Source organism: Ranitomeya imitator, chromosome 2, assembly GCF_032444005.1.
Source record: "Ranitomeya imitator isolate aRanImi1 chromosome 2, aRanImi1.pri, whole genome shotgun sequence".
Lineage (NCBI taxonomy): Eukaryota > Metazoa > Chordata > Amphibia > Anura > Dendrobatidae > Ranitomeya > Ranitomeya imitator.
In genome coordinates this window covers 204,539,732-204,561,943 of record NC_091283.1, presented here as the reverse complement: position 1 = coordinate 204,561,943, position 22,212 = coordinate 204,539,732, and the positions used below count along the sequence as shown (strand labels likewise).

Sequence of the window (22,212 nt, the reverse complement as noted above, 5' to 3'; positions counted from 1 at the left end):
CCCACAGCTCACCTATACACGGTACGATGGGCCCACAGCTCACCTATACACGGTACGATGGGCCCACAGCTCACCTATACACGGTACGATGGGCCCACAGCTCACCTATAACGGTACGATGGGCCCACAGCTCACCTATACACGGTACGATGGGCCCACAGCTCACCTATACACGGTACGATGGGCCCACAGCTCACCTATACACGGTACGATGGGCCCACAGCTCACCTATACACAGTACACTGCACCCACAGCTCCGCTATACACAGTACAATGTACCCACAGCTCCTCTATATACAGTACAATGCACCCACAGCTCCCCTATACACAGTACAATGCACCCACAGCTCCTCTACACACAGTACAATACACCCACAGCTCCCCTATATACAGTACAATGCACCCACAGCTCCCCTATACACAGTATAATACACCCACAGCTCCCCTATACACAGTACAATGCACCCACAGCTCCTCTATATACAGTACAATGCACCCACAGCTTCTCTATACACAGTACAATGCACCCACAGCTCCCCTATATACAGTACAATGCACCCATAGCTCCCCTATACACAGTACAATGCACCGACAGCTCCCCTATACACAGTACAATGCACCCACAGCTCTACCTATACACATAATGAACGCCACAATAGTCCTCATAATGTATGATTGCACCCAAACTGTATAAAAGCCCCGACACTGTATAATGGCACAAACAGTAGTTTCCACCCTGTATGAGGACTTACCACGGTAGCCCTAAGACTGAATAATGTCCCCCACAGTCACACACTACATCATGACCCCTACATTAGGTCTTACACTGTATAATGGTCCCCATAGTAGTCACAACGTATAATGGCCCCCACGGTAGACCTCCAAACTTTACAAGGGCTCCCACATTAGCTCCCATGCTGTATAATGGCCCCGACACTCTATGGCAGGTCCACACTATATGATGACCCCCACAGCAGTCCCTACAATGTATGAGGTGAATCCCCCACAACAGCAACCCAACATTGTATGAGGCCCCCTCCCACAGTCTCTACAATGTATGAGGGTCTCCCATATTATTATGCCCCCACACTCACATCAAATGTTTTAATTAAAGTAACAAACAACATATACTTGCCTAATTCAGGACCCTGACGACTCCATCTGCAAAGCACCAGCGCATCCTCTGGACATGAGTCCCGGCTCCGTGAGATCACAGCGCCTGGGCTGCCATCCTGTCTGCGGTGACGCTTCAGTACCTGTATTACCCTGTTGTGCTGTAGACCACAGGCTTAAAGTAATCTGGGGTCTAAAGAACAGAGAGTGGTAGTTCAGGGGGATCATGTCTTACTGCTTTACGGCACAGCATAATGTGCTATTCCCATCTCCGAGATCCTATCCCAATATGTAGTAAGTGTAAAAATAATAATATTAGCAAATACCTCCAATTAGAAATGTAGTATAGTTTTTTATTCACTAGGTCTCTTTTCTCATGTGCAGGCACTGCAGGACCTTAGGTATCCATGGTCACGTCCACTGATAAAGTTAGCTACTTGCTAGTGGTCGTAACCTTGGATACTCAAAGGTCCTGCAATGGCTGCACATTAGGAAATAGACATAGCTAATAAATAAAACTATACATTTCTAATTGGAGGTATTTGCTACTATTGTTATTACACTGACTACATATTGGGATAGGATCCTGGAGATGGTGGGCCCCTCCGAATGCAAGACCTGGGTCAACTACGCTCCACAGTAGCTAGGCTACTGATCCAAACCTCATGAAGACCATGGCAAAAAAAAAAAAAAAGTTCCTGCGCAATGTGAAGTCTTTTATTCTTTTGACAAATTAAGATTCTCATTTTTTGCTTTGATGGAGCATTAGCGGATGAGAACATTATGTAAGTAAATCTCATAACAGTGAAAGACGAGTTCCGGAATGACAATCCCACAAAACATGTAAGGTGTGACAGCTATAACCAAAACATTGTAGTGCCAAACTACGCCCAATTTTGCCCATAACAATGAAAGTTCCACACTGCACCTGTAAAAGGAAAAAAAAAAAAGGGGCATCTGACTGGTCATCCATTCACTCGAGACCATGACACAAGACCGGGGTCGTGAAACTTATTTCCTCCAACAAGGACCTATAAATTTAATAACTATTGCATGGCCGGTTAACGATGTGGCGTGCATGCTAGATATTCCATCAGGTGAACCCTTTAGAGGTCAGGGACAAAACCAGCTTCCCCTCCTCTTCGGTCCCACAAGTGGTTTTCATTTTGAATAACCAGAGGTTAGAAAAACAAAAAGAAAAGCAAAGAACAGCCAGGAACCACATGATTAATCTGCTCAATCTCAAGAGGACATTCCACATTAAGGGGACAGGCAAGAGAACAAGTCATTCGGAAGAAGGATGCAGATTCCTATTTGTGCTCCGACTTTTAAAAGAAACTTTTTATCCTTTGGGATCAAACATTTTTCATTAGAAGTCTATACACATCGACAATGCAACGTATGTGGCAAAGATACAATGTGATGGGAGCAGAATTACAATAAGAAGGATAAAAAAAAAAAAAAAAAAAAAATCAAAGCTCATGACGACTCGAAATATCATGATCATGTCCTCAGAACGCAATTATACCAAACTTTTTTTTTTTTTTTTTAAACTGGACTACGTTGTGATGGAAAACCTAGATTCCTAAAGAGGACTCCTATATAGCTTTACCTAAAGAAGAAAAAAAAAACTCAAACACAAAACCACAGGATACAAACGTAATGGATGGTTCTACAAGGCTCATCCAAAAGTGATCTATTCACCCAAGAGTTCTGTATTTCACAAATAAAGACATATATGCTAGCCACCTTAGGGAGAGACTACAAATAAAGACACACACTCATTATAGTCTATTGGGCTGGTAACCTGTCCATGGATTTTTGTGGACTGAACACATGGAAGCTTTTCTGATTTTCATCAAACTCGACAATTAAAATCTACAGGTCAAGTAAAGAAAACCTCCATCACTTTTTTTTTTTTGCATAAGAGAAAAACTTGATGAAACCAGTGAAGGTCTATGGGGCAGACCCATAAGAAACCAAATCGGAAAGCATGGTATATTACTGTATAGTAAGCATAGTTAGGATATATTCCACTACAGATATCACCTACTAAACAAATATCTAAAAAATATTACAAAAAATAATAAACTCAAATGTCTGTGTGAAATAAAGAATTCACAGAATTTCCACTTGCAATCTGAAATGAACTATGTGACCTAAATACATATAATAGACGAGTATTCGAGATAGCATATTTTAAAACACAACCTGTATAAATCATTAAGCAGAATTTCTGACCTGATGAGACTGGTGTACTGGTCTTGAAAATTCATGTTACAATGCATTAAACTGAGCGTTTTAGGAGGTCCAAATGTATTCAGTTTCCAGCTGCAGTTTATACTTAGCACTACGAGATCTCAGCAGGGAGGAGGGACACTGAGGATCTCAAAATCAGGCTAGGAGGGCGCTGTTCATCATGCGATTTGTCAGTTTAAACCACTCCCAGTACTCTGTACTTCCCTATCTAAGAGCAGGGGGAGGGTCTCAAGTTTGACTATACACCCCCCCTGATTCGATGGTTCGGCCAAGAGCAGGGGGAGTGGCTCAGACTACCATTTTGCATACCGGAAACTTTACATACATGAAGTATTGAAGATCAGAATAACAGTGGCAGGAAGGTTAAAAAGGAGATCACCAAGAATCTAAACCCACCATTATGCACTTATTGTGATTTTTTAATATATATATATATATATATATATATATATATATATATATATATATATATATATATATATATATAGAGAGGTAAAAAGTTTCTTTAACCTGGATCCTTTACTGAATTAATGAGGAATCAGTTTTAGCAAATATATCTTTATTGGGGGCTATCTCCTGGTATCCAAATGACAAATCTGGATGTCAGAGTACATAATGAAGGAAAAAAGCCGATTTACAATAGATTTAATAAACTATTTATTACTGAATGACTAAACAAAAAAGGTTAAAGACAAACTTTTATTTAACAAATTATATTAAGAATACACACTAAGATCACAAGAAAAAAAAATCCCCTTCTTAAAATACAGGGTGTCCTGTTAAATAAATATAAAATATTTGTATACATAAACTGCACACTTCCAAGAAAGCCTAACAGAAAATGCATAGAACAGCACATTTCTGGACAGATTTCCTTGAATTTGTTGTCTGGCACTGTAAAATTGGCTCGTTTCACAGCACATATATAGAGGAGTAGCGATTGCACAGGATACTGGGCGACCATAGGGTTTGGGCTTTCTAAACACCACCTATGGCCAGAGGTGGGACGGTTTCTGGAAGAAGGTAACTGTTTTTTCTAATCCTGCACAATCCCTTTTTCTATGTCTAAATATCAATCATTTGTTCTTTTGCCCATAGCATTAAAGAGTAACGATTCTCCATGCAAAGCTAAATTATGCATTTTTTTTATGATTTACTTGATTCTCTTACTTTGCTTCTTTATCTCCCAAACATTATGTTGCAGTGCCCATTTCATGCTTCTTTAGAAGCTGCTTTCAACTGCTGCAAAGCCAAAAAGATCCATACTCTGTTTACATTGTATAGGAATTTCCAAATAAAAGTACTGGATTGGAGAGCAGAGAGGTTTAGAGAGGGAAAGTCTGAAAAGATGGATTAGAAAGAATGTAAGATCTTGGTAGAGCAGCAATTGAAAGCAGCTCCTAAAGGAGCATGAACAGACAAGTGTAAATCACTGCGGTAGAATGGGGTTTGTGAGAAAAGGCAGCAAAATAAGGCAATGAAGTATTACAAAAAAAATATATCTTTGAAGTCCCAGGAACATTAATTAAAAAAAAAAAAAAATAAAAATAAAAGTTCAGTTACTCTTTCATGAATTCTGACATTTAAAAAAAAAAAAAAAAACATTCTGCATTTCCGAATTCGGTCTATATAGTGCAAAGGCTAAAGGAAAAATTTTGGGCAATTTTTTTTCTGCAGTGTATCTGTATCTCTTATATCACTCTTCATATTTATCACCTTTGCATATTTGATTTGGGAGATATGCTCTCATAGACCAATGAGCATAAAAAGAAAGACATTATTCCATTCAGGCTTTGTTCACACTGCATTTCTTCAGTGCGTTCTGAGGTTTAATCGGATTCCCCCTTAAAACTGGGACTCACACGGAAGCCAGAGACCGAGTCATAAACCGCAATGATGCGGAGTTCAAACTGAACTCAAGTTGTGTTTTTTCTTAGTGCTTGTAGGTTCAGACGGGCATGGAAAAGTAGTGTGGTCGCGGTCCATGACCCTGACGAGGGTTCATCGGAATCCTGTCCAAGTCCCATTTTAGGGAGATTCAAACAGAACCCCTGAACGCACGTCAGAAATGTGGTGTGAACAGGACTTATCAAACAACATACTGAGAGAAAAGTCGACCATCACATTTTTGAGGTTCCCTGAAGCAGCCACTGTCCCCCCATCAAAAGGCCACAAATTAAGTTTGGTGTAAAAGTGCAATAAGTAGAGGATCATACACACTCGGAACCAATTCAATGGAGGCGGCCCTACTGGGAGAAAGGACACGCAGAGCTCAGTAGTACTGACACTGTATAGAGCAAGGATGGAAAAATGGAGCCTGTAGGGCGAGTACTGGATGGACACATACAGTCCCTAAACTCAACTAGAGCAAAATCTATTGCATACCAGTTCAATCGTATGAAAAAAAGAAATTAGGGGCACTCTAAAGGCTACATATACCAATAGATCTAAAAGGATAAGAGGACTCAAAGTGGTTTTCTCACGGCAATTTAACCTAAAAAGTGTTCCCTTTTCACCGGATTTATCGCATAGAGGGGTACAAAGCGACTATCTTCCATCTCTACAAAGTTCATATACTTATCAGAATACTGTACAGCCAAGTTCAAATGAACATGGGTTCTTCAATAATTGCATGGATGTAATCTTCGCAGAAACAATGGCAGTCAGATTGTTATTCTCAAGTATCTCTTGAGCAGCTCGCAACTCTGCCGTCTCCTTACTTCTTCGTTCCCGCAGTGCGGGCTCTGCACCTTAAGTGATCGTTCTGGTGAATAGCACAGCTATAGTAATAGTATAACTATAAAGTTCAGCACTAGTTTTGCTGTAACATACCCAGGTATTAGTGGTTAGTTCTGAAGTGTGCACACACACACACATATATATATATATATATATATATATATATATATATATATATATATATATATATATATATATATATATATATAGGCAGTGATCGCAATGATGGTTGGGGCCGCGGAGTTATGGTCACACAGAACTGATAAGAGCAGCTTGTCAGGAGATGACAGGGAGGCAGGGGGAAAGCGAGCAGCTAACTTGTATAGAAATGAATGGGCTGTAGAAAAATGGATAGTATGTTAAGAGTCAACTCTCTCCTGAAATGTAACTACTGTGCACACTTGGCCAGCGTTTGGCAGGCAAGAGTGGTCAAGCTTCATAGACACAAGATGTACAGTAAAATAAAAGCTCACCCTGCAGGAGAATGACAGCAGATAGAAAAAGGAAGTTTCAAACTTATTTACATGCTGTCTAGTTAAAGCAACTTAATAATTTGAGAATACTTTTAAAAAATATTGTTTGTAAACCAATAGTTCTCCGGAGTCATGGTCCTTAAGACATGGTCACAGACCCTACATAAACTGTAGAAAGAGTTTTACAATCAGGAGGAGACAACGATTTTCAGTCAGATGCTTGGAAGTAAAGACCAGCACCAGAGCAAGACCTGTGGGGATTGGTGGAGGTGGGTATCTTTTAAAAAAAAAAAAATTAATATTTTTAACAGTTTTATTGGCTGGAAACCCACCATTGACTTTATAAAAAAAATAAAAATAACACGGATATACCTATCTTTTACTGCACGGACATCTTAAATTATAGAAACTATAGGTATGAATAAGTGAGCATAAGCCAACGACAATTTATATAAAAGTCTCAGAAGTTTTTTAAATTTGGAAACCCCTTTATTTGCCAATTTACTTTTAAAATAGACCCTCCAAAATCTTCATTGCTGATGGGACAACAACCAGTTAAACTAGAGGGACCAAACTCCGCTTGTTCATTATCTTCCTTTTTTTTTTAAATTACGGAATACATTTTTCTTTTTTTTCCTACAGTCCATTTAATATTTAATTAAGAGTCCGGCTCTCGCACAATATTGTATTACAGCCTGCAGAATTGCCTCTCATAAACCTCCAGCATTTTTAATTTAGAAGAATAATTACAAGAAATCTGGTGGTTATGAAATGTATCCTGTATGTATCTTACACAAAAAGAATTCTAAACACCCTCGAAGAGTATCGGGCTTATGCCATCTGTCTAGCATCTAATCTGATCTCCACTTCCGAAAAGCAGAAAATCGCCCTCGTTTGTGCTTTCGCTTTATACACAGAGGTCATTTGTGCTGAATGGGGCGAGTGGAGGTGAGCCGAGTTACGTTAAAAATTAATTGAAGTTGTGAAAAGAAATTAGTTTTTCATATTGCCTGCCGATGTTGAGGTTTTTGTGCTGTGAAAGGCATTGGCCATTTTGACCTCATCTGGACCCGTCAAAGCACATTACGTGCGAAACGGCCGTCGTCCAAGCTCCATTACCACACCCTCCTGCTTACCTTATGTCCTGACGGATGTATGTACTAATTCATTTTCTCCATTAAAGTTCATGTCTTCACTGCTACATTGGGGTGAGTGCCGCATACTTTTTCCTTATCGTTTATCTAAACTCTTCATCTACAATCGATGTGCAGAGCACCGTTACCCCCAGCATGCGTGACACCTGACAATCTGGGATTCCGTTTTAGTCCTGATTTAATTGTATCACTCTAGTGCCATCCTTTTCCATTTATTTCTTATGGTTTATTATTGGCCATTTTGAAGCTAAAGACCAAAAAAAGGCAATAAACTGTGTCATGCTAAAGGTAGAAGAACGCAACATCATCTGTGCAACAAGTGAACAGACACGGCCATTTCTGCATGCACACCATGAAAAACGGTGGTGGCCACATATCTCCATCTGACTACTTTATTGGATACCTCCTTTCTGCACTTTCACAGATGCAGGTGGTCGTTGCTGCATGTGGCGACAGACTAGGAAGGGCCATGGGAATCTATCCCTCGAATATCAATAATGGATTTTTTTGAGAAGCAGAAATCGCCCCATCCTTTATTTGGATGGTACCTAGACTGAGGTTTTTACTAGCACAGGGGGGAATTAATATTTTGGTACTTTCAGGCCATCACAGTTTTTTTTTTCTTTGCTTTTTATAATTCTGGTCTATAGAAGTAGACAGCCCATTTAAAAGGTAATCGGTCATCGGATTTTTGACACTTAACCTGAGAACAGTACGATTTAGTTTGACATATCACGTACTGGGCTGGATGCTGTAATTTTGATTAAACAAAATACTATTTTATCAGCAGGAGATTATCACTGGAGGACTAGTAAACCAGCTGCCAGGTAGTCCTCTAAATTCATGAGTTGTGCTTAACTCCGCCCCATGATTGATTGGCTGCTTTCTGCCTATACACAGAAAACCACCAATCAGACGTGTGGGCGGGGTTATATAGAGCTCAGCTTTCAGAGAACTGCTAGATCTGCAGCAGAGAAAGCAGTGATTTAAAAAATAAAAAAATACAACAAGCAGCCCAGTAAGACACATCGCTGGAATCAGGGTAACTGCCCCTACATTATGCTCTTCTCAGATGGGGTAGCAAAAACCAAGTGACAGACTCCCATTAAGGCGTTCCATGGACTCGGGCCTTGAAGTCTCATAAAAGGATTTACTCTGAATACTTGTTCACAGACTGTACCTATACTAATCCTCTTTAAACTAGGGTTTAAAACATGCAAGATGGTTAATAACTTCAACGCGGTGATGGGTCCTAAAAGTTGTGTACTTAGCCATCTTTTTATTAAGCACACTCAACAGTGATCCCCTATAAGTTATGGGGTCTCAATTGGTCCAATCTGACAGGTGCGCGGCCCACTGGGGGACAGATTTGGTTAATATAGAGTGGGGTTTGCCCAACCTATGGTGGTCCACCACACATTGGCCATCCAAAGTTATCTACTTAAGGGTTTTTTCATCACAGAACTTTAGGACATATCCATATGATAGATCCCATCTCTCTCCAATACAGGGGTCCTTCTGGTCTCTTGATCTAACTCTTGCAGTGATGAAAGGTAGTTGTGCATACGCACATGCTCAGGAGTTTTCAGGACCCCCACAAAATTCAATGGAGAGAGAGCAGAGCACGTGCAGACACAGTGAATGGGGGGGGACCCTCCTTACGGAGATACGTGATGGTCCCACGGATGGAAATAAGATGTCCTGTGGAAATGTGTCTGTAGACACATCTCTTTAACATACAAGATAAGGGAAAAGTATTTAACCCCTTCTAATTCTTCATTTAGCGACCTTAAAGAGTAACTGGCCTTCCAAGGTTTTGATTGGTGGAGGAGATCCTTGCACAGAGACCTCCTCCATTGCTTGCGGAAACAAAAGGAATGTTCTGCTCTCCTCGAGAAGATGAGCTCACAGATATTCCATCGAGGAAGTTTTCTGCTGTCCTCACCGTCTAGGAGCTTCCACCCAATTACTTCAGCGATTGTGGGGGTCTCAGTACTCGGAACCCCACCGATGAAAATTTCTCATGTGTCTCTAGGTTTTGTCACTTTTTTTTTCCTTTTTTTAACGACAGTAAGACTTTACTCTTTGGGGTTATGTATGTAACAATCTCTACATAAAATCTGCTTAGATCTTCCCTTAAAATTCTGCAGAGTTTTTCCACGCTCTGACTTCTGGCATGTAACTGGGGGGGACAAGCACCGTATGTCCTAGGTCCAAAAGGAGGGTACCAACACAAGACAGCCTGAATTTGCCAGGGTATGTAGACCCACGGAAAGGATGACTACCAGCCCAGCCCAGCCCTAGCTGCAGCTTGCCTGTGCCTCTTGAGCGGGTGTGAATTGGCGCCAACAATTTCTGGCATAAAATAAAATAATGCTGCCGCCCATTGGGGTCCATCATGCCCTCTCCCACTCAACCACAATCACTTTGCCAGACAATTTAGGAAAAGTTACAGTGTAAGTGTGGGGTGCCCCACAATGGGGACTTAAGGTGTAAAAAAAAAAAAAAAAAAAAAGATGGCAATGCCTTTGCTAAATTCCCCCATGGCTGCTGCAGATAAATGGATAAACAGCATGTAGCAATATGGAAACTATCCACAGGATAGGTGATAAATGCCTGATCAGGGGTGATCAGACCCCCCACTAATCAAGGGAACGGGGGTCCTCCACGTGAATGGAGTGACCGTGTGCATTTGTAAGCACAGATCCCTTCACACCCTGTGGGAGCGGTGTTAATACACATGGCCACTTCCCCCGTTATGGATCAATCGGAGCCCAACCAATTATACATTTATTGGATTTTTTTTTATAAATGTTTATGGGATAACCTCTTTAAGACATGCAAGTTTTATGTCATAGGGGGTTGTCCAAAACAAAACAAAAAAAAATCTGCATTTTTCCCCCCCAGAAATAGCGCCACTGCTGTCCATGTCTGGTATTGAAACTCAGCCCAAATTGAGTCAGTGGGGCCGAGTTGTAACACCAAAGTCCACAATATTCTTGAGCGAAGCCGTTTCTATTAAAAAAAAAACAAAAAAAAACTAAACCCTTTTTTTTCTAATTTTTTTGCCTTCTTTTTGGCCAAGGATGTATGATTACGGGATCTTAACGCTGCCAAGCTCTATGCACTTAATGTAGGCGTCCGCTTCCGTTATATCACATATGGTATAGGAAGAAAGTGCATTTTGGACAAAGCGACGGCGTAACGTTACATGCCGCTGTCCCGGGCTGCTCATGGATATCGCATCTACAGAGACTGGAAGTGTGCAGACCAACTTAGCAGCGGTTAACACTGGCAAGCGCAGAGCTGCGGAGCTCGGCGTGGATAGAACGACTCAACATGGGGTTGTTGGTTTTTTTTCGTTTTCAGTCGCTATATTTACAAAATACCAATACAAAAAAAAAAACCTGTTAGGAAAAAAAAAAAAAGTCCACCAACTCTTCACGACTGCCACTTTGGCAGGGCAGGGGTTAGAAGTTATGGTTAGCAGCAATGGGTTCTGCTCAGTAGTACTCGTGCGCGCCAAATGCATTAGGCCATCTTCCCATATCTCACGGCGGGGGCATCTGTTGGCAACGGGCAGGACTGGGGGGCAGGCGGGCGGCAGCGCTCTGTTCTGTTCTGAAGCTGTAGTCATACTGTGGGAAGACAAAAGCGGAAAAGGTTGTCAGAGGGTTATTATTCATACAGATTACCCGCTAACTGGCGGATACAGCGAGCGCAGTTCATTTTGTGTAGTAAAGATAGCACATTATAGCACTGCCATCTTGTGGCCAAAGAGAAAATTGCTACACATCACCAAATGAGTATCCTGTAAACTCACAAACAAGTATATGTGGAGAAGACATCAAAGGTCTTTCATCTCCCAAGTCCTAGCTAAGAACGGAGCCTGCTGGGAACATAACCAGCTCCCAAAAACTGCCCAGCTCTGATCAAATTAATTTAACCTCTTAAATGCTACTGTGAAGTGTGTAACAGCTGCAGTCACATGGCGGATGTCCCTTCTGATGGCCATCATTACCCCACGGAATGTGATCCTGGAGGTGCCGATCATTTGCCAAGCAACTGGTGGCCTCCAAAGGCTCCATGTCTGCCATCAAAGACATCAAATTCTCAATATATTGCAATACTATCAATCGCAGGTTCACGTTCCCAAGAAGATCGAACGATAAACCCCCCCCCAAAAAAAAAAAAAAAAAACACTTTTTTTTTTAAAGTTGCTAGAGTATAAAAAGTTATAAGATTGTCATCACTGACTATAGAGAAATTAGGTTCGTTCTTTGTGTTGTTAAAATAACCTAAGTAAAAACAGATCCCCAAAACAATGGCAGAAATATGAGGGGAAGGAGGGGGGAATCATCATTACTTGGATTTTTTTTTTCCCTTCATATTTTCAGTACATGATAAAAATGAGTGGGGTCAGTTAAAACTACAACTCGTCTTGCAGCAAACAAGCCCTGGAACGGAAATGTTTACGGAAAGGTAAAAGGGAAGGAAAATAGGAAAGCACAAAAAAGTGAAAATTCACCTTGTCCTTAAGGAGTTAAAGTGATCAGTGAAGTATGGAGTCTTTACGGGCCGTCGGCTGGGCAGACTGCTTTACACTGTATGGGAATATTTTAAGTGTTTATACTGTAGTAAGATTTGACATGTTTTTTTCTTTTTTTTTTTCCTGCGCCTTCTTTCTACACTGATGAGGGGCAAACTAACTGAAACAGGCTTCCTGTAGAGGAGTTTATGGTGTATTTATCGCAGGTCATAGCGCAGGGGTCGGACATTGACATAGGGCGGTTACCTCTCCTAGATGCTACTAGGAGGTAAAGTGCTGCTCATCTCTTAGTGCAGGAGATCTCATCCATGTCTTTTGCAAAAAGTTCCTTCTCATGAGCAGTCAACCGTCTGACTGTTTAACCCCTTCAAGACCCAGCCTATTTTGACCTTAACCCTCCGTCACATACAACTGATCTGACAGGCGCTTCTCTTTTACTTTCATTTCTCCTTCCTCACCAGATTGTGAGGAAACCCCCTCCCTCCAGGTAGTCTCCTGTCTCTTGAAGGTCTGTGAAACCTGATATCACAGTTGGATTTCAGAGCTTCAGGGGAGAGGATATAGCTGCACAGATCTCTCAGGCTCATTGTATGTGAATACGTCACATTCAGTAAGGTTGGTATTTTATGTTTTTATTCATCACAATAGTTTATTTAGCTTGTTTTATGAATGTATAGCACAAAATGTGAGGATATTTCATAGAAATAAGGGAGATTTTATAAAAGAAAGTGTGCTGCTCAGGCATATACAGTAGTTCCCTAACATATTCCTTCTCTTGCTTCAGATTATCTGCTGAAATGGAGAGGAAAATGTACAATTTATCCAAACAACTTGATGTTGAGGAAGTAACAAACATGCTGTTAGATGATAGAGACCTCACACTGAATGAGGATTTAGGAGAGGAAAGTGAGATTGATTCTCATGATGAGGTGGAAGAATGTGTCCTGGATTCTGAAACAGAGCAAGATGGTGACAGTGGTGAGGATGAAGAAGTTGGATCATATTATATTGGAAAAGATAAAAATACTAAATGGAACAAGAAGCCATAGTTCAGCTCAAAAGGTTCCGCCCAGAAGATGATGGTGAAAAGTCACCATCTGCACCACCTCACAAAAGAAGGAGATGCACCACCTGCCAAACGGAAAGCGGAACCAGAAGGCTTTCAAATTATGAATGTCTCAAATGTCATAAAGCAATTTGCCTGACACATGCAAAAATGGTGTGTAATTCTTGCTATTTGCTCTGCAAGTGTGACTTTTCTGGGGAAACCTCAGCATCTACTTCTGATTGAATATGTTTTTAATAGTACTTAAGGTACCTTAAAATTAAGTTTGTGTTCAAAAATTTTCTTTGTACATTTTTTTGAGAGAGTCGAACTGGGGACTATTTGGCGGGAGTTTTGAAAAGTTTGTATTTCATAGTTATTAGTTTTATGTTAAGTAAATGTTTTTTTTTGCAACTGATTATGTGTAGTCTCTTTTATTACATCCCTATGAAGGTCACTGATCACTTTTAGAGCACTGAAATTGCAAACATTAGATATTATAGGTATTGTTCCAGCAGGCGCCTGACAGGCACATTGTATGTGAACTCGTTAGTCCGAATATTGTATGTGACGGAGGGTTAAAGACCTTGCCGTTTTTTGCAATTCTGACCAGTGTCCCTTTATGAGGTAATAACTCAGGAACGCTTCAACGGATCCTAGCGGTTCTGAGATTGTTTTTTCGTGACATATTGGGCTTCATGTTAGTGGTAAATTTAGGTCAATAAATTCTGCATTTATTTGTGATAAACACGGAAATTTGGCGAAAATTTTGAAAATTTCGCAATTTTCACATTTTGAATTTTTATTCTGTTAAACCAGAGAGATATGTGACACAAAATAGTTAATAAATAACATTTCCCACATGTTTACTTTACATCAGCACAATTTTGGAAACAAAATTTTTTTTTGTTAGGAAGTTATAAGGGTTAAAATTCGACCAGCGATTTGTCATTTTTACAACGAAATTTACAAAACCATTTTTTTTAGGGACCACCTCACATTTGAAGTCAGTTTGAGGGGTCTATATGGCTGAAAATACCCAAAAGTGACACCATTCTAAAAACTGCACCCCTCAAGGTACTCAAAACCACATTCAAGAAGTTTATTAACCCTTCAGGTGCTTCACAGCAGCAGAAGCAACATGGAAGGAAAAAATGAACATTTAACTTTTTAGTCACAAAAATTATCTTTTAGCAACAATTTTTTTATTTTCCCAATGGTAAAAGGAGAAACTGAACCACGAAAGTTGTTGTCCAATTTGTCCTGAGTACGCTGATACCTCATATGTGGGGGTAAACCACTGTTTTGGCGCACGGCAGGGCTTGGAAGGGAAGGAGCGCCATTTGACTTTTTGAATCAAAAATTGGCTCCACTCTTTAGCGGACACCATGTCACGTTTGGAGAGCCCCCGTGTGCCTAAAAATTGGAGCTCCCCCACAAGTGACCCCATTTTGGAAACTAGACGCCCCAAGGAACTTATCTAGATGCATAGTGAGCACTTTGAACCCCCAGGTGCTTCACAAATTGATCCGTAAAAATGAAAAAGTACTTTTTTTTCACAAAAAAATTCTTTTAGCCTCAATTTTTTCATTTTCACATGGGCAACAGGATAAAATGGATCCTAAAATGTGTTGGGCAATTTCTCCTGAGTACACCAATACCTCACATGTGGAGGTAAACCACTGTTTGGGCACATGGTAAGGCTCGGAAGGGAAGGAGCGCCATTTGACTTTTTGAATGAAAAATTATTTCCATCGTTAGCGGACACCATGTCGCGTTTGGATAGCTCCTGTGTGCCTAAACATTGGCGCTCCCCCACAAGTGACCCCATTTTGGAAACTAGACCCCCCAAGGAACTAATTTAGATGCCTAGTGAGCACTTTAAACCCTCAGGTGCTTCACAAATTGATCTGTAAAAATGAAAAAGTACTTTTTTTTCACAAAAAAATTCTTTTCGCCTCAATTTTTTCATTTTCACATGGGCAGTAGGATAAAATGGATCATAAAATTTGTTGGGCAATTTCTCCCGAGTACGCCGATACCTCATATGTGGGGGTAAACCACTGTTTGGGCACTCGGCAGGGCTCGGAAGAGAAGGCGCGCCATTTGACTTTTTGAATGGAAAATTAGCTCCAATTGTTAGCGGACACCATGTCGCGTTTGGAGAGCCCCTGTGTGCCTAAACATTGGAGCTCCCGCACAAGTGACCCCATTTTGGAAACTAGACCCCCCAAGGAACTTATCTAGATGCATATTGAGCACTTTAAACCCCCAGGTGCTTCACAGAAGTTTATAACGCAGAGCCATGAAAATAAAAAATAATTTTTCTTTCCTCAAAAATGATTTTTTAGCCTGGAATTTCCTATTTTGCCAAGGATAATAGGAGAAATTGGACCCCAAATATTGTTGTCCAGTTTGTCCTGAGTACGCTGATACCCCATATGTGGGGGTAAACCACTGTTTGGGCGCACGGCAGGGCTCGGAAGGGATGGCACGCCATTTGGCTTTTTAAATGGAAAATTAGCTCCAATCATTAGCGGACACCATGTCACGTTTGGAGAGCCCCTGTGTGCCTAAACATTGGAGATCCCCCAGAAATGACACCATTTTAGAAACTAGACCCCCAAAGGAACTAATCTAGATGTGTGGTGAGGACTTTGAACCCCCAAGTGCTTCACAGAAGTTTATAACGCAGAGCCATGAAAAAAAAAAAAAAAATTATTTTCTCAAAAATGATCTTTTAGCCTGCAATTTTTTATTTTCCCAAGGGTAACAGGAGAAATTTGACCCCAAAAGTTGTTGTCCAGTTTCTCCTGAGTACGCTGATACCCCATATGTGGGGGTAAATCACTGTTTGGGCACATGCCGGGGCTCGGAAGTGAAGTAGTGACGTTTTGAAATGCAGACTTTGATGGAATGCTCTGTGGGCGTCACGTTGCGTTTGCAGAGCCCCTGATGTGGCTTAACAGTAGAAACCCCCCACAAGTGACCCCATTTTGGAAACTAGACCCCCAAAGGAACTTATCTAGATGTGTGGTGAGCACTTTGAACCCCCAAGTGCTTCATAGAAGTTTATAATGCAGAGCCGTGAAAATAATAAATACGTTTTCTTTCCTCAAAAATAATTATTTAGCCCAGAGTTTTTTATTTTTCCCAAGGGTAACAGGAGAAATTTGACCCCAATATTTGTTGTCCAGTTTCTCCTGAGTACGGTGATACCCCATATGTGGGGGTAAACTACTGTTTGGGCACATGCCGGGGCTTGGAATTGAAGTAGTGACGTTTTGAAATGCAGACTTTGATGGAATGCTCTGCGGGCGTCACGTTGCGTTTGCAGAGCCCCTGATGTGCCTAAACAGTAGAAACCCCCCACAAGTGACCCCATTTTGGAAACTAGACCCTGAAAGGAACTTATCTAGATGTGTGGTGAGCACTTTGAACCCCCAAGTGCTTCATAGAAGTTTATAATGCAGAGCCGTGAAAATAATAAATACGTTTTCTTTCCTCAAAAATAATTATTTAGCCCAGAATTTTTTATTTTCCCAAGGGTTACAGGAGAAATTGGACCCCAAAAGTTGTTGTCCAGTTTCTCCTGAGTACGCTGATACCCCATATGTGGGGGTAAACCACTGTTTGGGCACACGTCGGGGCTCAGAAGGGAAGTAGTGACTTTTGAAATGCAGACTTTGATGGAATGGTCTGCGGGTGTCACGTTGCGTTTGCAGAGCCCCTGGTGTGCCTAAACAGTAGAAACCCCCCACAAGTGACCCCATTTTAGAAACTAGACCCCCCAAGGAACTTATCTAGATATGTGGTGAGCACTTTGAACCCCCAAGTGCTTCACAGACGTTTACAACACAGATCCGTGAAAATAAAAAATCATTTTTCTTTCCTCAAAAATTATGTTTTAGCAAGCATTTTTTTAGATTCACAAGGGTAACAGGAGAAATTGGACCCCAGTAATTGTTGCGCAGTTTGTCCTGAGTATGCTGGTACCCCATATGTGGGGGTAAACCACTGTTTGGGCACACGTCAGGGCTCGGAAGTGAGGGAGCACCATTTGACTTTTTGAATACGAGATTGGCTGGAATCAATGGTGGCGCCATGTTGCGTTTGGAGACCCCTGATGTGCCTAAACAGTGGTAACCCCTCAATTCTAACTCCAACACTAACCCCAACACACCCCTAACCCTAATCCCAACTGTAGCCATAATCCTAATCACAACCCTAACCCCAACACACCCCTAACCACAACACTAATTCCAACCCTAACCCTAAGGCTATGTGCCCACGTTGCGGATTCGTGTGAGATATTTCCGCACCATTTTTGAAAAATCTGCGGGTAAAAGGCACTGTGTTTTACCTGCGGATTTTCCGCGGATTTCCAGTGTTTTTTGTGCGGATTTCACCTGCGGATTCCTATTGAGGAACAGGTGTAAAACGCTGCGGAATCCGCACAAAGAATTCACATGCTGCGGAAAATACAACGCAGCGTTCCCGCGCGGTATTTTCCGCATCACGGGCACAGCGGATTTGGTTTTTCATATGTTTACATGGTACTGTAAACCTGATGGAACACTGCTGCGAATCCGCAGCCAAATCCGCACCGTGTGCACATAGCCTAATTCTAAAGGTATGTGCACACGCTGCGGAAAACGCTGCGGATCCGCAGCAGTTTCCCATGAGTGTACAGTTCAATGTAAACCTATGGGAAACAAAAATCGCTGTACACATGCTGCGGAAAAACTGCACGGAAACGCAGCGGTTTACATTCCGCAGCATGTCACTTCTTTGTGCGGATTCCGCAGCGGTTTTACAACTGCTCCAATAGAAAATCGCAATTGTAAAACCGCAGTGAAATGCGCAGAAAAAAACGCGGTAAATCCGCCATAAATCCGCAGCGGTTTAGCACTGCGGATTTATCAAATCCGCAGCGGAAAAATCCGCAGAGGACCAGAATACGTGTGCACATTCCTAACCCTAACCCTACCCCTAACCCTACCCCTAACCCTAGCCCTAACCCTAACCCTACCCCTAACCCTACCCCTACCCCTAACCCTACCCCTACCCCTAACCCTACCCCTAACCCTAACCCTATTCTAACATTAGTGGAAAAAAAAAAATTTCTTTATTTTTTTATTGTCCCTACCTATGGGGGTGACAAAGGGGGGGGGTCATTTATTATTTTTTTTATTTTGATCACTGAGATAGATTATATCTCAGTGATCAAAATGCACTTTGGAACGAATCTGCCGGCCGGCAGATTCGGCGGGCGCACTGCACATGCGCCCGCCATTTTGGAAGATGGCGGCGCCCGGGAGAAGACGGACGGGACCACGGCTGGATCGGTAAGTATGATAGGGTGGGGGGGGGACCACGGGGGGGGGGGGATCGGAGCACGGGGGGGGGGATCGGAGCACGGGGGGGGGGAATCGGAGCGCGGGAGGGGTGGAACGGAGCGCGGGGGGCGTGGAACGGAGCACGGGGGGGCTGGAATGGAGCACGGGGGGGTGGAACGGAGCACGGGGGGGGGGGTGGATCGGAGTGCAGGGGGGGTGATTGGAGCACGGGGGGGTGATTGGAGCACGGGGGGAGCGGACACGAGCACGGGGGGGAGCGGAGCACAGGGCGGAGGGGAGCCGGAGCAGTGTACCGGCCAGATCGGGGGGGTGGGGGGGCGATCGGAGGGGTGGGGTGGGGGCACACTAGTATTTCCAGCCATGGCCGATGATATTTCAGCATCGGCCATGGCTGGATTGTAATATTTCACCCGTTATAATGGGTGAAATATTACAAATCGCTCTGATTGGCAGTTTCACTTTCAACAGCCAATCAGAGCGATCGTAGCCACGAGGGGGTGAAGCCACCCCCCCTGGGCTAAACTACCACTCCCCCTGTCCCTGCAGATCGGGTGAAATGGGAGTTAACCCTTTCACCCGATCTGCAGGGACGCGATCTTTCCATGACGCCGCATAGGCGTCATGGGTCGGATTGGCACCGACTTTCATGACGCCTACGTGGCGTCAAAGGTCGGGAAGGGGTTAATAACAATCCTAGCCGGAGGTGGGAACATCATGGCGTGGGACCGTTTTTCAGAATATGACTCGGACAAAACTTCATGTGATTGAAGGAAGGATGTATGGACAAATGTTCCGAGATATTCTTGATACAAATCTGCTGCCATCTACCAGGATGTTGAAGATGAAACGAGGGTGAACATTTCAGCAAGACAATGATCCCAAACACACAGCCAAGGAAACAGTTGGTTTCAGAGAAAAAAATAAAGCTACTAAAATGGCCGAGCCAATCACCGGACCTGAATTAAAGCCGAGTTCATAGAAGGAACCCACGGGACCTTCAGGATGTGAAGAGTATTTATGTGCAAGAATGGGACAAAAAAAAAAAATCACACCTGAGCAATGCCTGTGACTAGTTTCTCTATACAAGGAGGAGTCTTGAAGCTTCATCACCAACAAAGGCTTTTGCACCAAGTATCAAAAAAACTTTAGTGTGTTCAATACTTTTTCCCTGTGTAATTTCTCATTATTACACAATTTATGGACATATATGGTTTAATTTATTTGCCTGTGTGGATTGGATGAGTTAACGATATGACACATTCAATACTTAATTCTCCTGCTGTATATCTATATATACACACACAGACATACCGTACATAAATACATACCAATATGTAGACATACATGTGTACCCCAATATGTAGTAGGTATAATAATTATAGCAATGCATCCAATTAGAAATGTAGCACATTTCTTCTGATAACCTATGTTGCTTACCCCATGTCCAGGGCATTAGAGTAGCATAGATATTCACTGTTACGACCACTAACATACACTGTGTGCAGAATTATTCGGCAAGTTGTGTTTTGATCACATGATATTTTTTATACATGTTGTCCTACTCCAAGCTGTTCAGGCTTGAGAGCCAACTATCAATTAAGTAAAATCAGGTGATGTGCATCTCTGTAATGAGGAGGGGTGTTGTCTAATGACATCAAAACCCTATATAAGGTGTGCGTAATTATTAGGGAACTTCCTTTCCTTTGGCTAAATGGGTCAGAAGAGAGATTTGATGGGCTCTGAAAAGTCCAAACTTGTGAGATGTCTTGCAGAGGGATGCAGCAGTCTTGAAATTGCCAAACTTTTGAAGCTTGATCACCGAACAATCAAGCATTTCATGGCAAATAGGCAACAGGGTAGCAAGAAGTGTGTTGGGCAAAATAGGTGGGCAAAAAATCAAGCGTGAAGCTGCCAAGATGACATTTGCCACCAGTTTTGCCATATTTCAGAGCTGCAACATTACTGGAGTAACAAAAAGCACAAGGTGTGCGATACTCAGGGACATGGCCAAGGTAAGGAAGGCTGAAAAACAACCACCTTTGTACAAGAAACATAAAACGTCAAGACTGGGCCAAGAAATATCTTAAGACTGACTTTTCAAAGGTTGTATGGACTGATGAAATGAGAGTGACTCTTGATGGGCCAGATGGATGGGCAGAGGCTGGATCAGTAAAGGGCAGAGAGCTCAACTCCGACTCAGACACCAGCAAGGTGGTGGTGGGGTACTGGTATGGGCTGGTATCATCAAAGATGAACTTGTGGGACCTTTTCGGGTTGAGTATGGAGTGAAGCTCAACTCCCGGACCTACTGCCAGTTTCTGGAAGACAACTTCTTTAAGCAGTGGTACAGGAAGAAGTCGGTATCGTCAATAAAAACATGATTTTCATGCAGGACAATGCTCAATCAGATGCCTCCGAGTACTCCACAGCGTGGCGGGCCAGTAAAGGTCTCAAAGAAGAAAACAATGACATGGCCCCCTTGTTCACCTGATCTGAACCCCATAGAGAACCTGTGGTCCCTCATAAAATAGGGAGGGAAAACAGTCCACCTCTCGGAGCAGTGTCTGGAGGCTGTGGTGGCTGCTGCACGCAATGTTGGTCGTAAATAGATCAAGCAACTGACAGAATCTATGGATGGAGGCTGCTGAGTGTCATCATAAAGAAAGGGGGATATATTGGTCACTAATTTTGGGGGGTTTTGTTTTTGCATGTCCGAAATGTTGTCAAACATTGACAATTTGTGCAAATCACCTTTTTCTTCCTTTTTTCAGACCAAAGCACAAACCATAAAATATAGTGCAGCACCATCTCAGCAGAAAGAATACATTCTTAAGGTCATTATTATACTCAAAGATGTAGAATTTAAAAAGTGTTTATGCTTCCTAACCTGGTGTAGGAGCAGAGACACTGATTCCAGCGATGTGTCACTTACTGGGCTGCTTTCTGTACTTTTGATAAAATCATTGTTTGATAAGCAAGAGATTATCACTAGAGGGCTAGAAAACCTGCTGTCCGGTAGTCCTGCATATTCATGAGCTTTGTATAAACCCGCCCCCACCACTGATAGGCAGCTTTCTGTGTACACTGCATAGGCAGGAAGCTGCCAGTGTGGGCGGGGATATAAAGGTCAGCATTCAGAGAATTAGTAGATCTGCAGCAGAGAAATCAGGGATTTTATCAAAACTGCAGTAAGCAGCCCAATAAGATACATCGCTATAATCAAGGTCTCTCCCCTTACATTATGTTGCAAAATACTAGTGATAGGTACCCTTTTAAAATTATTTTGATAGACTTATAATACCAGCAAGTGTGTTGCCAGAATATATTTACCTACATTTTTATTCATGACAGACCAAAAGGAAAAAAGTGCAAGATGCAAGTTATCTACATAAAATATATTAAGTTTTATTATTGAACATCATAAAAAAAAATGTAGAGAGAGAGAAATAAGTAAAACATGCCAAAGCAGTAAACAAAACTATGCCAGATCTTGGATGAAGCACTTGTGAAACGCGCGTCG

At 42.1% G+C, this 22,212-nt stretch overlaps 1 protein-coding gene across 5 annotated transcripts in view; it reads right to left on the bottom strand.

Annotated features, from left to right (window-relative positions):
* Window positions 1-8,371: 8,371 nt before the first annotated feature.
* The window catches only part of MVB12B (multivesicular body subunit 12B), a 149,034-nt gene continuing 135,193 nt past the window's right edge, over window positions 8,372-22,212 (bottom strand). For 4 of the 5 annotated variants that reach the window (XM_069748511.1, XM_069748513.1, XM_069748512.1 and 1 more), the window contains one exon: window positions 9,802-11,376. In XM_069748511.1, the coding sequence (XP_069604612.1) occupies window positions 11,290-11,376 (87 nt within the window). In that variant the 3' untranslated portion in view covers window positions 9,802-11,289. Of the gene's footprint in view, window positions 11,377-22,212 lie in introns of all 5 variants that reach the window. The other variant, XM_069748515.1, reaches the window with a different exon arrangement.